The 16,431-nt window shown below is 37.3% G+C and overlaps 1 protein-coding gene and 1 long non-coding RNA gene across 11 annotated transcripts in view; one reads left to right on the top strand and one right to left on the bottom strand.

Annotated features, from left to right (window-relative positions):
* Positions 1–16,431, top strand: part of JAK2 (Janus kinase 2) — an 84,337-nt gene that overhangs the window by 15,010 nt on the left and 52,896 nt on the right. For 2 of the 7 annotated variants that reach the window (XM_085528421.1, XM_085528420.1), the window contains exon 1: positions 10,884–11,012. The exons of 4 other annotated variants lie outside the window; for them this stretch is intronic. Coding sequence is in view for 1 of the 3 variants with exons in the window: in XM_085528419.1 (XP_085384545.1) it covers positions 8,127–8,192 (66 nt within the window). In the remaining 2 variants the exon portion in view is untranslated. Of the gene's footprint in view, positions 1–8,046; positions 8,193–10,883; positions 11,013–16,431 lie in introns of those variants that run through there. One more of the 7 variants, XM_085528419.1, reaches the window with a different exon arrangement.
* Positions 4,040–9,733, bottom strand: LOC146753964 (uncharacterized). Of its 4 annotated transcripts, none has more exons than XR_014939214.1 (3): positions 9,633–9,733; positions 7,640–7,907; positions 4,040–4,828 (listed from the first exon to the last, which is right to left on the bottom strand). It is a non-coding gene; the product is annotated as an uncharacterized LOC146753964 (long non-coding RNA). The 4 variants fall into 4 exon arrangements; XR_014939213.1 differs by having other exon boundaries at positions 9,503–9,640; XR_014939212.1 differs by lacking the exon at positions 9,633–9,733 and adding an exon at positions 8,411–8,534.

The following is a 16,431-nucleotide window of genomic DNA, read 5'->3' as shown; positions in this document are numbered from 1 at the left end:
ACTGAGTTGCTCAAGTATGAGCAGAGCAGCTAAGCTGACAGAAGTGTTAAAAAGACAGATGTGTCCTCACCACAGAAGTGGGTGAGGAAAGTAGGCTTGTTTAGTCAGGAGAAGAAGAAGCTGAGTGGAGATATCACTCACTACAGCTATCTGAAAGGAGGTTCCAGTTGAAGTCAGCTGCTTTTCTCAGGTGACAAACAACGTTATGTGAGGATAACATAACATAATGCAAGGGGTGCATGGATGTGGTGTTTAGGGGCATGGCTTAGTGGTGTTAGTTGAAATGTTGGATTGATGACCTTAAGAATCTTTTCGAAACAAAATCATTCTGTGCTTCTACTCTGTGATTCTAAATGGACAGCGGAAAGCAACAGTGTAAAGGTAAAGCACCAATGCAGGCTTGTTTTGTTCTCGTACCTTTTCATGGAGATTTATTCTTGACTGCTTTTGGAATGAAGATCTTTGTAAGCCTTAGGTCTGATCCTAGTGGGTGAGTAGGAAAGCACATGGCTTGGAGATACTGAACTGAGAATTAACTCTGAAAATCATGTTCTGTTACTTTTTAGGTGATGGAAAAAATACAAGTAACAGATTTGTTTTATAACCGAGAACTGAACAAAACTAGTCTGAAATCATATGATATGCAAAACATGAAGGCTGTTTGAGGGAAGGCATCTACCTTTGGTCTTGCAGGTAGTTCTGGAACAGTCTGCATCTCTGTCAGTAAGCAAAAGGTGTGTTAAGAGCAGAATTATCTGGAAAACCTAGAATGACTGAGAGCATGGAATCTAAACAGTGGAAGCAGTCAAAACTGTTTTAAAATGCTTTAAATTTGTCTTTGGAAAGTTGTAAAAGCAGCTGTAGCAAATTCTCTAGAGATTTTTTCAATACAGTACTTAATTTTACTAATGTCAGAATGGCTGCTATATAGCAGTCCTTAGAAAAACAAAGAATTAATACTTCATATAGCTGAAATGAATGGAACCATCTGCTTTGTAAGTAGTGAATGTGAAGAATTGAGCTTTTCTTTCATTATTTGTTAGTTATCATGGAGTATAGATCTTCTAGAAATCCGTAATGATGTTCTTCCACTGTAGAATTAAATGTAGCACCATTAACTGTAGAGGTCAGAAGGTCTGAAAGAAGAAAAGGGGACTTAGCTGGTAGGGAGCAAACATCTAGGAGTTCAATTTCAGAAACAAGAACCAAGTCTGTTCTTAGTCTTCCATCAAAATGAGTGGAAAGCAGGCAGATAGGCAATTGCTGTAGTGCAGAATGCAGGCAACAAAATCACTTTCTGTTATAACTTAAAAAAAAAAAAAAAAAAAAAAATGTGGCCCACATTTGTTGTCTTTGCTGCCAAGTTCATGTGTTTGAAAATGGTGTGGCCATGAGAGCTAATTAATTTATTCTGAACTGTCTGTGCTTGTAGTAGCTTCAGACACACCAAGGGAAATGCTTGCTATCACAATACTAGTTTATTATTTATCCAAAGCTGATTGTGCTGGATCTGGCTGAGGTGTTAACTTTTCTAACAGTAGCCTCTTCTCTACACTTATAGTGTCAATGCTGTATTAAATACGCCAGTGTTTTGACTTTTATTAAGCAGTGTTGGCATGGCATCAAGACTGCCTCTCCAGCCACCATGAAAACCAGTAGGCCAAGATGGGTAGGAGGTAATATTGCCAGGTCAACTGATAAAAAACAATGAAAGAGATATGGAATGCCATGTAGTGTTGTGCCTAGCAGTAAAAACTGACAGGTGTGAGATGGGGGTACTCTTCTTATCAAAATATTTGTCTTCCCAATTAACTGTGGCACATATTGAGGCCCTACTTTCCTGAGCAAGTGTCATTTGCTGATAGAAAGTAGCAAGAATTCCTTTTTTCTCCTTTTGCTTTTGCATGGTCTTAACATTTTCTGCCAGTTAAATTGTTAATTATCCCAATCCATGAGGTTTTCTCCCTCATCTTTCTTACAAGGGGGAGTGAATGAACATCGTGGTGAAGTTTAACTGTCCTTTAGTTGTTGAACCGCTACAGTGTTTTTTGTTTGATACGATTACAGTAGCCACTAGTCTTCTACTACCCACTAAGAGCAACATCCAGGTAAGTGTTAATGAGGAATTTATTTGATGCCAGTGTGCTCATTTCTATCTGCACAGTAGACAGTTGAATCAATCCAGTAATCATTAAGAATTTCACATCACATACAGTAGATTGGAGGGAAGTTAGATTTCAGGTTCATCACATTGGTGGTCTGGGAAAAGGGTTAATAATCACAAAATAATTTGTAATGAACTGTCTCGTGCTGTGTTACTTACTGACTGTGAAAGCTATTTATTATCATTTTTAAAAACCCTGCACTAGTCTTGCTGTGTACTTAGGTGTTGGGTGTAAGACATCAGTTCTCAGCTCTCATTTGATTTTTTTTTCAAAGGCTAAAATAAACTCCAGCTTCTTGGAAAGCTGGTACCTCTATCTGCTTTTCCACAGATTTATCATTATATTGTGCTAATGTTGTCTAAAGCAACTCAGGAAAGGAGACATACCACAAATGCAACTTTGTCAGTCTCTTCAGTGGATGCAGAAGACAGAAGGTGTGCACCATTGAGTGTGGGAGGGTTGTTTGTTCACAATTATCATAAAATCTTTCTTAAACCTAAATGAACCACATGGCTGAGGAGTCATGCTGTATGTAGAAATACTAATGTTAATTTATCAGCGAGTGAGGATCAGGTAGTTTCCTTTAGTTCTTCTGAACATCCAGATTTTTATGCTTGGACCTCTTTAACTTCTGTGTGGTACCTAAACTTCCAGAGTCATGTAACAAAAACGAGGTTGGAGTGAGAGTGGAGGACCTGTGGCAGGAAACCAGCAAGTGACGTGCTTCCAAAAGCTGTTTGAGATCTGCTGACTATATATGTTAAGAATACCATCAGCACTGAGGTCCTGCAAGAACTCATAGTACCATGTGACTGTTTGTCCAGAGCATAAATCAATCTGTTTGAGAGTGGCAGATAAGAAACTATTGTTGGAACCGTCGGGATTAGAGCTGATTTGCTCTTTTGGAGTATGTTATTGCATATATTGCCTGCTCTGATTTATTTCAGTAAGACCAGTTGACCCTCTGACAGCAATTTTTGTCAGTAGTTGATTCTCCAAACATTTTGTTCTCTCGTTTGGAATATACATATCATGTCTTCTTGTGCCAATCTGTCTCAAGTTTACTGGGGAGCAAGTCACCTTCACTGTTACTTTTACTCTGCACAAAACAATAAAAATATTTAAGAAGTAATTTCAAAGCCTGTGTTGGCTTAGTCTTGTTCAAGTCTTCTACTAAAAGACTCCCTTATGCCTTTCTCTGTGGACCACCCTGGTAGTCTGCTTTTCTCATAAATCTCTTCCCTTACTGCTTCTCATTTTCTGTCTGTTTAAAATGTGATTTTGTAAGTTTTATTTGTCTTGACATCAGGCAAAAAAGGGCTGCAAATTTCAACAGTAGAGGACTTGTGGTGTTACACTTAGCTTAACTGTTGTGGAGATGTCTTCCATTTACTCCCTGCGTTTAGACGAGAAGAAATGACTGATAAAATGAAATGATGCCATGGAAATGGAAAATTCATTGGTTTGTTACCCTGGGGTATGAAGTGTAATCTTTATTATGTGCTTTTGCAGTATTTGTTTTAATGGTCTGGGGATGCTTAGTAGCTTCAGATAATCTGAGGAAACTGGAATTTAACAGTACTTGTTCACTTGGGTAAGCCTGGGACCGTATTGTGCTGGGAAGGGATGGTAAAACCCTACATAGTCTTTTGTGTAAGACAAGAATATAGAGGTGCAGAAAATGAATTAGTGCAGATACCTACCCTTTCCCAAGGTTTCTTGTTTCCTGTACTACCTGTGACTCAGTGTGATATTTCCATCTTCCAATCGAACCAAAGCTCTTATTATTGTTACTTTTTTCCCTGTCATGGAGCATGTCATCTCTAGAGTGTTTGTTACAGCCTTACAGCAAATAATCACCATGAAAAAGTATCTTCTCAGGAATAGTTGTTGGTTTTTTGTTTGATTGTTTTTATTTTTTAAAGGAATCTGAGTCTGGACTGTTGGTCACACTTATTAAATCATTACTCTGTATTTTCTTCTACCTTCTGGAGTGAAGCAGGTTCTAACTTGCCAGTTTTTGCATCTCTTCATGCATGATAATCATCTGGTTTTCACTTTGTGTGTATTAAGGTTATGCCTGTATAGCAATCCACTGTAACATAATTAGTTTTAAGTAAGGCGAGGTAACTACTAAGTGACTGAGTAGACTCCGATTAAAATTCAGAACCTGGTTCTTTACCTAGCTGAAGATGAGGTGAGAGCGCAGTGTGAGATGCCTTTCTTTCTTGGAAAAGCTCATTGGGTAAGAAATATAGGGATAGGAGAAGCAGAAGAACTGCTTTATTCTGAGAGCTTCGGGCTCAGACTCTTGTGTTCTGATCTGCACTTAGAGCTAGGGATTCTCAGATTTTTTTAGGAGAAAATTCCGCATCTTGCTGTAATTGCCAAGTCTTCTAATCTGTCATCTGATCTTCCTTGCTCTCCTAATTCTCTCGTTTTTGCCCATCTCTTTTTTGCAACATTTTCTTGTTGCACACTCTTTTTTTCTGGAAGTGAGCAGACAGCACAAGCTGAAGTTCCTGGGTGTGAGTCAGATGCTGCACTTGTACTGCTTCGCAGGTGATAGTCTGAGAAATGGATAATTTGGCTTTAGGAAAATTCTGCATCAGGTGAGATGAAATTGTTCATCAGAGGATGAATCCTTCCATTATGCTGTCTTGCTGTCAACAAAAGCACAAAGGAAGACAGTTAAGCTCTGCCACTTTCTTTGTTACTTTGCTTCTAGAGGGGTCACTAATATCCCATATGAATTATGAGAATAATCGAGCTACTTTTCTTAAGAAGAAACTAATCTGTCATGCCTGTCAGAAGTGACTGTCAGGATCTGTCCCAGATTATACTATCCTTATGTGAGTTTGTAGTGATGTATGTTGCTTGTACTGTAGTGGTAGCTTGATGAAGTCAAGTGTTTAAGTAGTGGTACATGAAACAGGAAGCTGTTTGAAGGAAACAGATACATCTGTCTAGTGAAGGAGATAAGCTTCTCTTCTGGAATTCATCAGTCATACATGGGGAAGGAAGAATAACAAGAAGCCATTTTTGTGATTTTTGTTTTATTTAATGCAATTCTGCGTAGTGATGGCATTTAGTGTTTCTGATCCACTAAGAATCTTGCTTCTGCTGAATGTCTGAAGAGTATCTTAGTCACTTATTAGGCTCTCGACAATACACCCACAGCCTTTGATAGAGATGTTAATGTAGTGTTGCGTTTGTTGTATAATTCACCTTTTTTGGAACTCTAAAAAGTAATTGAACAGAAGTTCTGAAAACAGCTTATGGAATCATTGCATTCTTTGCACTGAGGTGCATTAAATATCTCTTTCCTATGTCTATATCTCTTTCCTATGTCTTTCACTTGTAAGGCTTTACTTTTCTTGGCATAGTTTAGTTTTGTGGATTTTTTTTTTTTTTTTTTAACATATATTAACTTTATATTGAACTTTGTGGGTTCAGGTAAAATTGTTTCTCATTCCCTTGCTTGGGGTTTCTTCTGTATACTAAGACTGAAAACTTAAACTGAGATGCTGTGTATGAGGAGAATTACACTAAGAATTTAACTTAATGGATTTTCTTCAGTGTTTAAGTAGTTTGGGGATTTCAACAGCTGGTGCTTCATTGCAACTATTCACCTTCTTTGAAATGATTTGTGAAGCATTTCCTTCTTTACAATAGAAATCCATTCAGTTAACTATATTGTGAAACCAGTAATTGTATTTATATCTGATCTATCAGTGGCTCACAGTGTGAAATTAGGCAAATAATAGTCACTCCCTGTATTTCTTCTGCATTTGGGAAATAAGAAGGGTGATGGTGTTTTATTTAAAGTACCCTAGTACCAAATTGGAGTTCAGAAAAGAGCATGAGAATAACTGTGTGCACTTAAGTGCTCCTGCCAGTTGGTAAAGATTGTCTCTAATACTCTAGACAATCTGGTGGCTATTTGTGACTCGCAGAAACATGTTCTTTATCTGCAATAAAACTGCATTGTAGGATTTGTTTTTAAATAAATTTAATACCACGTACATATTATCAATAATGTACAAAACAGGGGCATTGTTTGGCTTCTCCTATCTTGTGGGATTTTTTTTGTACATTTTTTCATTTATCTGTGTACCAGACAGAGGGATGTAATTCCACTGTGACCTTCTTGTTTTGATTTAATAAAATGAAACTCAATTCAGGTATTATTTGATGAAATTGGCAGATGGGTATGTAGATATTTGGTTTGGAACTAGGTGTGGGTGTAGTGTTTCTTACATGTACTGGCGGTCAAAGTCCTTACTGTGTGCCAATTAAGAAAGAGAAAAAATCCATTTAAAAGATCATTTATTGGTAGGTGACCAGATGTGACAAACACTTCAGGGTAGGAGAGAATAGCAGAATATCCATTTATAGCAACTGAAAAGCCTTGTCAGAAGTGGTCCATTCAGACAATTTTAATTCCTGCTTGAGATTTCAGTTGCAGTCTGCTTGATGATTAGAATATACATTTAACAAATATTGCAACTAATAGTGTTTATAGTAATTTGTAGCTTGTTGCATGTTAAAGGTGGACGCTCAGGAGTCCAAAGCATGCATAAAGGTAAGAGACACTACAGCTGGTTGTAGAACTCCCTATTGACTTCAGGAGTTCTTGGCAATTTGTCCCCCTGACTTCAGCTGGAGGCAGGTCTTGCTTCGTGCAGTTTTCCAAAAACCAACACATTATCACTTTGACTGTAATGTGTGATTTGTTTTTAGATTTAGATCCAGTTCATCTAATAAAAATTTCAATAAAAATTTATCAAAGTGAGCCTGCAGTACTTTTGGCAGGCTTTTGGGGAAAGCTTAGCAGGGTTTATCATTGTGTCATGATTATGGCTTGCTTTTTGTCACCTGTTCATTAGCCAGAGATTAATATTTGGGTTTATTTGTTGTTGTTGTTTTGCTTTTGGATGTGATTCTTGAAGTCCATAAATGTCTGCTCCCTTGCCGCAGCTCCTCCTTGACCCTTTCAGCTAAGTCTGGAATTTGTAGCCTGGCAGAACTGAGTTAGAACTGCAATTGCGTATGTGTATGATGCTGAAAAGTTCCACAGAAAATAGAAGATGTTAATGGATTTAAGACTGGTCCAGGGAAAGTTATGTATTGTTCTGTTATTTAGGCAGTTATTTATCCTGCATGGTTTCTGAATGCAATTGGAGTTTAGCAGGAGGAACTCGTGCTCTGGCAGTACTGAGTGAGTACACCCAGAGAAGTTCCCTTGGAGTAGTTTGAGCTCATCCATGACAGGAACATGAGTGGAACCCCCAGTGTTAAGAACTGAGGTTAGGGTTGGAGTTCAACATGTACTGAGATACTTTGTTAGGTTTTACTATTTACTTATTTATTTTGTCACCAGATGGACTTTTAGGAAGCTTAGTATTTGTTCAGTGGGGATTTTTATAATGTAACTTGTCCTAAACAATTTATTGGTATAAAAATATACTTACACTACAGATGCTTCTTCTTACTTTGTAATGTCTTCTTGTAAAGGAACTGATAATAGCACAATCTATAGAGACACATTTTGAAATCCAGAAGAGAACACTTTATCTTCTTATCTAATCTTCTGTTATCGGCGTTGGTTATATCTTGGATTTCCTTCTGCACACAGTCCAGTAATATGTGTTTATCAAAGATCTACTTTGTATCAACTTCTGTTTTAGAAGTAAAGAATCTACAGCTTTCTTGACTGTTTGTCAGCAGTTAGTCTTATTTCTGAAAGAGAGAGGAAAATGTATTTCTAACATCTTCTTATGATTTTAATCTTAAGCTACTGCATTTGAATCCTTATTTGCTTTTCATTATATTATTTTTGTGAATTTGTCAGGTAGCCCGCTATTGCTTTTTGAATTTTGAATTAGTTTTTGAATTAGTGGGGCACGATTCTCATGCTCTTGCTTTCTGTTATTTCCTTAATGCTTTTGTCAGGATTCAATGTCAGAAATCATGATAGTTCTGTCAGTAGCTTCAGAGCTGAGGAAAGCACACAAAGATACTTGTGTAAGTAGCTCCCTGTGTTTATCTTATTCAGAAATACTTATTTCTTCCTTTAGAAGTAAACAGTTAAATTGGAGTAAACTTACTATAAGTTCTGTTTAAAAAACAAAACAAAAAAAAGACAGATGAATATTGTAAGCATTGGTTTCTTCTGTAGAACAAACGGAAAAGTTTACTACTTCTATATTCCACAAGAGAGCAGGGAGTATTTGATACGTTACATTGGTAAAATGTGGTTGTCTTCATTAGATTTGTTATTACCCTTTCCTTCAAACAAGTTGCTCATTTTCATCATCTTTGTGGAATACTCGCTAGTGGCTCACTTCATGATGAGCCTTTGTTTACTTTCAGAGTCCTGGGTTGTTTTTTGTTTTTTTTCTTTTTTGGCTTCTAACTTCTTTTTTTTTTTTTTCCCTGACAATCTGTGTTTATAGAGATAACGTGATCTTGGCAAAGCTCGTAGCACTGTATCTTTGCAAAAGCTGGCTGGTGTTTCAGATAGGGAATGAGTGGAGGACGCTCAGGCCACTGATGATTTAAAAAGCATTAAGTAAACTATCGTGCAAGTACATTTTCCTGAATTACGAGATGTCAGCGTTGTTATCATAAATGATTCAACATTATAAAGCAATAAATGTGGTTTAAAAAAAAGAACACTGTTTTTAACATGCTGGAACCCTTCTATAAGGGAATAGCATACATATTTATGTATGTAGTAGTTGAACTCTTAAGTCACTATTTAAGAAGTTTTTGAATGTATTGGTATGGTCTTGAGAGTTTTAGCACTAGTTAAACTGCCATTTACAAAAATCAGTCCTTTTCAAGTATTTCTATGGCATGGTCTTGTATGATATTGCTTCTTAGATTTCTTATAGGGTCATTTTTGTGTGTGTTCTTTATCACATTAAGTAACCAGACCGCAATTCTCTAATTTATGTGATCTAGTTTGTGCTCCATGGCTGTTTGTAGCCTCGCTGAATTCACCTAGGATCAAGGAGGTTACAAGTTGGAAAGTGTTGCTGTGGTTTTCTTTTGGTTTTGTTTTCTAGGACAGGTGTTGTCTTCAGTAGGTTTTTACTTGCTAGTGCAGTACTATAGAAAAGTTAAATACAAATGTACAACATCTTGCATAGATTGTATTGGGACTAAATTTTCTGAAATAAAAAAAAAATCTGTATTTCAAGTTAGTGGAGCTGATGTGTAAAGGCTTAGCTTTGTTTTGTCTAAATAATTTTAAGCACTTATTTTTTTTTAAAAAAAAAGCAACACATCCAAACAAAAGATAAAAAAAAAAAAAACCAACACCCACTCACACTTTAAGGAATTTGTACATGAAATTTGCATCAGGTCTCATCTGTTGAAATGTAATTTCGAAACTGAGGCAATTAAGATAAGCTGTAAAAGTAGGGTGGGCTGAAGATGAGGAGACAGTGGAATCTATACCTTTTGGCTCTTCTGTAGAGACTGCTGATTCACTCTGACTTAAATGTTATCCTGTTTACGTTCTGAGAGTTCCCTTGTCAAAGTGCTGATTTGGTGAAAAGCGTGTTTTCAGCTCTTCAGCTGTTGTAAAACGTGGGATAGAAGTACAGGGTGACTTCATTCACCTAGCTGTTTCACACTGTTGGTGACTATCTTGGTTTTACTTGTCTTCCTGCCTTTGTTCCCCCAGTTTTTAATGAAAAATGTTATAGAAGTTGAGGTCAGTTGTGTTCTTCAAGCAGCATATTATGCAATGTTCTTGTCCAAGTCAACTTAATTCACTGCTTAGTCCAGTTGTGAAAACTGGAAGAGGAAAGAAACCAAAAAACACAAAATTGAGAACAGCTGGATGGGTGTCTCATAAAAATAATTGGTGAAAAACATGGTTCATATGTTTTTATTTTCTCTTTTTATAGGCAGAAAAGGTGACTAAGGTTGTGAGGATATTTTCCATGATAGAAAATACTTATCCTGTATGGTGAAATGTGAAGGTATGCTGTTAGTGTCTATAGTTAGAGGGTTAGAAGTGTGACAGAAGAATATAGTCTCAGGTATGATATCCTGGCTACTGAAACCTACAGGCACCTATTTGTCTTGGGCAGTATAGCAAGGAGGTGTAGCAATACAATTCTTTGCAGTGGTTTCTCACTGCATATATGGTGACTGAAAATCTCTTTAATTATTCTTGATGTTGGTTAGCAATTCTTAAACTGTTCCAATGTAGTCAGGATCTGTCCATGTTTGGTTCATTTTCTACCCCTATTTTTTTTTTTTTTTTAAATGCTTATAAATTCAGGTTGTGTTAGAGGAGAATAAACAGTAGAAGAAAAGTGTCTTGACTCATGGTGAGGGAGTAGGGTCTAAAAGCCTTGTTCTGATACCTTTAATCTTTGCTTTTTGTTACTTTCTCCTTCTTCATGCCTCCCACTTATAAGACCGAACCTATAAGAATTTAGCGGTGTTACTTCTGCTCCTCCTTTCTAGGAAGAAAACTCTAGTTTCTCAACTTGCGTGAATTTCTGCACACTATGTAAACATGTATGACAGTTTCTTCAGAGGCAGTAGTTGTAGTAACTTCTGAGGAGGGAAGTTGCCAAACTGGGGAAGTGAGATAAGGGGACAAGAAAAGGGAGATAACAGAATTGAAAAGGAATGCCCCAAAGACTTCAACTTTTTAATATCCAGTTCTTGGAAAAGCTCGCTGAACAACTACAAACTGGGCAATTTGTCCTAGTTTTCAATGGTAGTTAGAAAGAGTTGCCTGATTTTGCTCACAGAAATGTTTGCTGTGAGAAACCCTTTATCTTCTGTGAAGGAAGAGAACGTTGTGTTTGCTACCAGGTTGTAACTGTGTGATGATTTGTGCTGTTATTTGCCTAGAAGACACCATTTGCATAGACTTGAAGCTTCACAGCACTTCTGTTGCTGGAGGGGATAAGTAACTTGGTTCAGATTCTGATGCTCTTCAGAAGCTGCAGCAAGCGATGGATCACGACTGTTCTGTTTCATCTGTGTTAAGCTGTTGAAAGCAGACATATGTTGAGAAATCTCTGCCTCCCAAAGGGAGAGGACAGGTGTTTGGAGGATCTGAGAAGAGGGACAGTCCTTGAGACTATTTCATTTGTGGATACAGGGGTTGTTTTCTGCTGTCACTGTTGTACATTCTCAGACTGCTGTATGAAATACATGTGGCTTCTAGTAGCTTAGTGTCACCTGCTTGGTTCTTGACAGCATCTGCTAAACTGGCATTTGGTTTGTAACTGGTGTTCTTCAGCAACGCAGAACTGTAGAAACAGTTGTTGGATCATGTTTTGACAAATCCTTCTTCCTTATCCCTTGTGGCATAGGGAATTGCATTGTTTTTTGAAAAGGCTAACTTGATTTCTTCAAAAGTATCACTTCCCTGCTATCTGATGTGACCAGTGCAGGGACCTTGTGCTGCTTAAGAAATCCAAGCAGTTAGACAGGTGTCGTTTGTTGCTGTGTTGTGCTTTTCACTTTTGTGCTTTCGGTGCTTAGTTTTAACTCACGAATGTAGCTATAAATGTCATCTGCATACACTGGATTGGAGGGTTTTTCCCCTAAACATTGTTTATGACAAAAATGCCATTTAAGAGAAAAATACTGCTTTCTGTTTCCAGTGGTGAATCAGAATATTTTTCCACTTTGAAATGTGTTTAAAAAAAATTTATTTTTTTTTATTTTTTTTTTTTTGTAACCTTTAATGCTTCTTAATTCCTTGGTAATTTATTAGTATTTGTTTTACTCTTAAGCCAGTACTTTGGTGTAGGAAAGTGGTTCAGCATTTTCTGCAACCAAAATCCACCAGGGAGAATGAAACTACCAGTCAGCAACATTCAGAAATATTTTTGCTTTGATTTAATTTGTTCCCAGCACACAGGAACATCAACATTCTTTTTATTTTTATTTTTAACTTTTTTGGAAGAAATTAAAGAAACAATTTGGGATTATCTGTTTTCTACTAATTAACCCTTGTTTTACTTCCTGATCTAGTAAATAGAATTCCATTTTCAGTATTGCATATGACACATAAAAACCAGCATGATATTGTGTATGGAAATACACTTAGTCTCCACAGCTAGCAGGCAGCTAGCTAGCTAAAGAAACTCATAGTGAGGATGTTCTTGAGATCTCTTCTGAATCCACTTCAGTTTCAAGCAAGTACATACAGATTGACCTGCTGTATAGTGTCCTAGTTTTGATGTTATTCTTCATTGCTTCAATTCATAAGAAATTTGAGATAGGTGTTAGGGAAATTAATGTTGTTTTTTTTTCCACATACCTCATGTCAGAGGTCTTTTCAATCTATTGTGGTTACCCTTCCTGCATCCTCTGTGCATGTAAGGCTATGCAGATGACAGTGGGCTCTGATGGACTAAGGATTCTCAGATGTCACTGTCTTGGGAGATGTTCTTTGCCAGAACAGTTGGGTAACCATTTGAATTGCTTGGAAACTTTCTGATGAAATAGTCTTTTGCTGAAGTTTATCAACATGGTGAAAGTCAAATGTTTTGCAGATAGAAACCAGCATTTGCCAGAGTTCTGATGGAACCCAACCAGAGCTGTTGTCTGTGGGCAACCTTTGATTTGATCCCATTATTTGTTTATTTATTTATTTAGTCTGGTAGCTCACCAACCTGGCAGATTACTATGATGGTCAGTCTTCTATAAAGTATTTTTCATTCTGCTGTTCTGATAACATCTCTTGGCTGCTTTCTTCTGGAGAAAAGCTAGAATAATGGCTTCACTCGGTTCACTTAAGATTCCTAATTTTTGTTTCTAATCAGAGGAACAGATTAAAAGCCTCATGCTAGCAGTTTCTGTCCAGTTAGTTCTTCTGTCATGCAAGCAGATCAGACCAGGACCATTACTCTTTCCTTGTGCAAAAGTTCATGGACTCTTGCTGAATTGCTGATAAAAGCCAGTGGTTTGCCAAAGTAAAACAGTAAGCAAATGTTATCTTTTTTTTTTCTCCAGGTTTTTTTTTACCACATGTTTTGTTGTTGATACGTTACAGATCTGTCATCTTCCTTCTGCATCTGCATGTTAACATTTGCATTCAAATTCCTGATATATTAAAAATCATTGCATGATATTAGTGTGTAGCTGATTAAATAGATTATTCCAAAGGAATTTTACCTAACTTTTTGCAGTTGTTTCTTGTATGAGCCATTGTTTTTCTTGCGTCTATGTATCTAGCTTGCAGCAGGGCAGCAAGTGGAGCATGTGAACAAGAGACAGTGGGAACAGAAGGCATATTATTTCTCTACAGAATATCTTTAAATATGCTCAAGGGAAGATTTTTATGAAACCTGTTTTTGAAGTCAGAGCATGTTACACAGGGGAGGGACAGCAGAGTTCTCTTAGTACAGAATATGATACAATTAAAGTATGGATCAACTGTCTGATTGAACTGGCTTCTGTTGTTTAAGCTGTGGAGAAGGTTCTCAGATTCTCGAGATTGTTAAAGCATTTTTGTTGCGAGTACTGTGAGTTTGATAAAGTTAGTGAGAAGACTGATTTCTTGTGAATATACGTGCTGGAAAAATAGGGATCTGTTGTAATGATTTTTCTTTTTTTTGGTGAAATACCAGACACTGTTCTACTGTGTTCTGGCTGAGCAAAAATTTAAGAATCTGTTGTTGATCCCTTAAGGAGTAGTGGTACCTCTGCATACACTAATATTTTGATTATGTGTTTTACTAGTTGTCAAATAATGGTGTATGCTTGGGTCCTTTAAGATGTACTTCTGTCCAAAGCAGAAGAGCAGTCCACAAAGCAAATCATATCAAGGTTACTGCACGTTATATGCAGAATATGAATACTGTTAGATTTTTAAGATTTAAAGTTTTGATAGTGTAACAGGCCTTGCTGGATGCATGCTGTGGACAGGCTTATTTGTGTTCCATCTGCCTGTATAACCAAACTGAACTGTGAAGATATTCTGAGTATAAATGTCAAGTTTAACTAATGGATATAAGCAAACAAGCTACCCAAAGCTGTCTGAAGTTGGGAACTGACAGACTTTTCATCTTACTCTCATCGTATGAAAATAAGCACAACTTCTTTCAGTGTTCTTGTAACAAGAACCATAATAGTCTTTAGAATTATTAATTTTGCTAGAACTTTGTGAGACATTTCTGCACTCATACCTACCCTGCTATGGCCTCCTTACCATCAGTTTGAGAAGGTGTTCTGAGTTGCTGTTTATAGTATTATTTCAAATTTCTTGAAAGAAGGATATGTGTATAAGGTGGAAAGTGTGTGTTTTTGTTGTTTTCAATCTTAAAGATGGTGTCCTACTTTACTACCAATAAACTAATAGAGGTGTTGGGAGATATGTCTTCAGGGCCTTATTTAGAAATATCAGATAACAGAAAATGCTATTCTTATATTTCTCCTCATTTGCTTGTAAATTGAGTATTCAGGGTGCTTAGTATCAGACACAGTAAACATTAATTGCAGTTATGGGAATTCTAAAAGCTTGCTGAGAAGGGCCTGTTTTAGCTAGCAGAATCTTCACTGTGTCTTTACCATGTTCTTCACAAATAGCTGCAGGGAGATGATGGACATAGTTAACTGTTTCATTAGATTCTGGACTTTGTTTTGCAACTGGGGATTTAAATCTTTGCAACTGCCAGCAGTGTGGTCTGGTGTAAATGTAAACAAATTGGAGGAAGTGAGAGAGCTGAATTTCTGGCAAGATGGTGCACTGTCAGGTCAGTCCAAACTGTAATATAGGTGACATTCTTTGAAAGTTTGCTGCTGAAAGAACAAGCTGTATTAGACAAGACTTACTCAGCCTAAAAAGTGTGTAGATGGAGTAAATAATTTTGTAAGGCCTTGATGAAGATCCTATAAATAGATAAGTCTATAGGCAGGAGGATCAGAGGTTGACTAAAAGAGGGAGATGTTACAGTAGCCACTGTGAGCCTATTCAGTATTAAGTCTTTCTCCATGCGTTTCATGCTTGTTGTCCAGAGCTGTGAGCTGTTCTATCTTAAGCAAGCAGTCATTTTCCTATTTGTTAAGTGAAGTGGCATACACTTCATGTTAGGTTGCTTTACCCAATTGTTGCACTTAAAATGCAAGCTGCGATGTTACTGAGCTTACTCAAAGTATTACAACCCTTGTTCCAATGGGCACTGCTGTAGCCAGAGTGGAAGTGACTTGTGTGACTATCTCAGTGTGGTTTATACCATCAGTTCATTGCCATTTGCTTCATATAACTTAAAATGTTGTGCAGCTGATCTGGAGTTTTGGGGGAAGGGCCACAACCAATTACAGTCAGGTAAATCTTCATGTGGTTTTCCTCATTCAAAAGCCGGGCTGGGAGTAAGAAGCATGAAATGGTAGTCTTAAAGCAGAAGGTAATTTAGAATTACCCAGCAATGCCCAGAGGTCTGCAACTTGCATGAGCAGGAGATATGGTTCCGTGCTTTGTTGGTATTGGTGCCATCAGATTAAAAAGCATGTGCTCCAAAGGTGAATGATACGCTGTTCTGTCCCCAAGCAACTTACTCCATCCCTTAACACAGGTCTCGAAAACTTGAATTAACTCTAGTGGACTTTATATCAGATCTTAATTGGCTGACTAGACAGCATTTTAAGGAGCACCCTTGGAGGTGCATAGAAAAAGCACAGCTGTCCAAACAAGGTGTAATTGCTTATCTCTAAAGCCAGATTCACAAGAGGCAGAAACGCTGTTTTCATAAGTCTGATTTATGTGGAGGCAGAAGCTGAATCTACAGCTGTGTGAGATAGGTTCTGTTTTTCAGGTCCATGGATGGTAAACTTGGTAGAAGCAGCAAGTGGTGCTGAGAAATTTATTTTCCTTCTTTTTCCTTCTGCCCAGGAAGATTTATCTGAAAAGTCATCAAATCTAAACCTTGCAGTGTTCTGAGTTTCTTCCACTTTCAACTACCTACTATTGTGGTGTTTTTTGTTTTTCCCTCTTGTAGTCATTCTTAAAATGCGCTTTTGTTTCTCTCCCACCTTTTCTTGTTGAAGGATCACAGCAGGGTATTTCCATTTCTTTCACTAATGGAGAGACCTACTGTTTTGCTTAAATGTTTTCAAATGCTGTGTCTTGCAACCACAGAAGTATGCAAAGAGAGTGAAAGTAGGCATGCCCTTGTCCTTCCTGCTGCAAAACGTTTGACCCTAACTTGCACATGAATTGTATGGAGAGGGTGTTACCAGTTTTTCGCTAAAGTGTTTTAGCAAAATGGAGAGTTAC

Source organism: Coturnix japonica, chromosome Z (genome assembly GCF_054131305.1).
Source record: "Coturnix japonica strain WE chromosome Z, WE-NBRP24, whole genome shotgun sequence".
In the NCBI taxonomy this organism is placed as follows: Eukaryota; Metazoa; Chordata; class Aves; order Galliformes; family Phasianidae; genus Coturnix; species Coturnix japonica.
The sequence above is the reverse complement of the archived record's forward strand: the minus strand, read 5'-3'. Positions and strand labels throughout refer to the sequence as shown.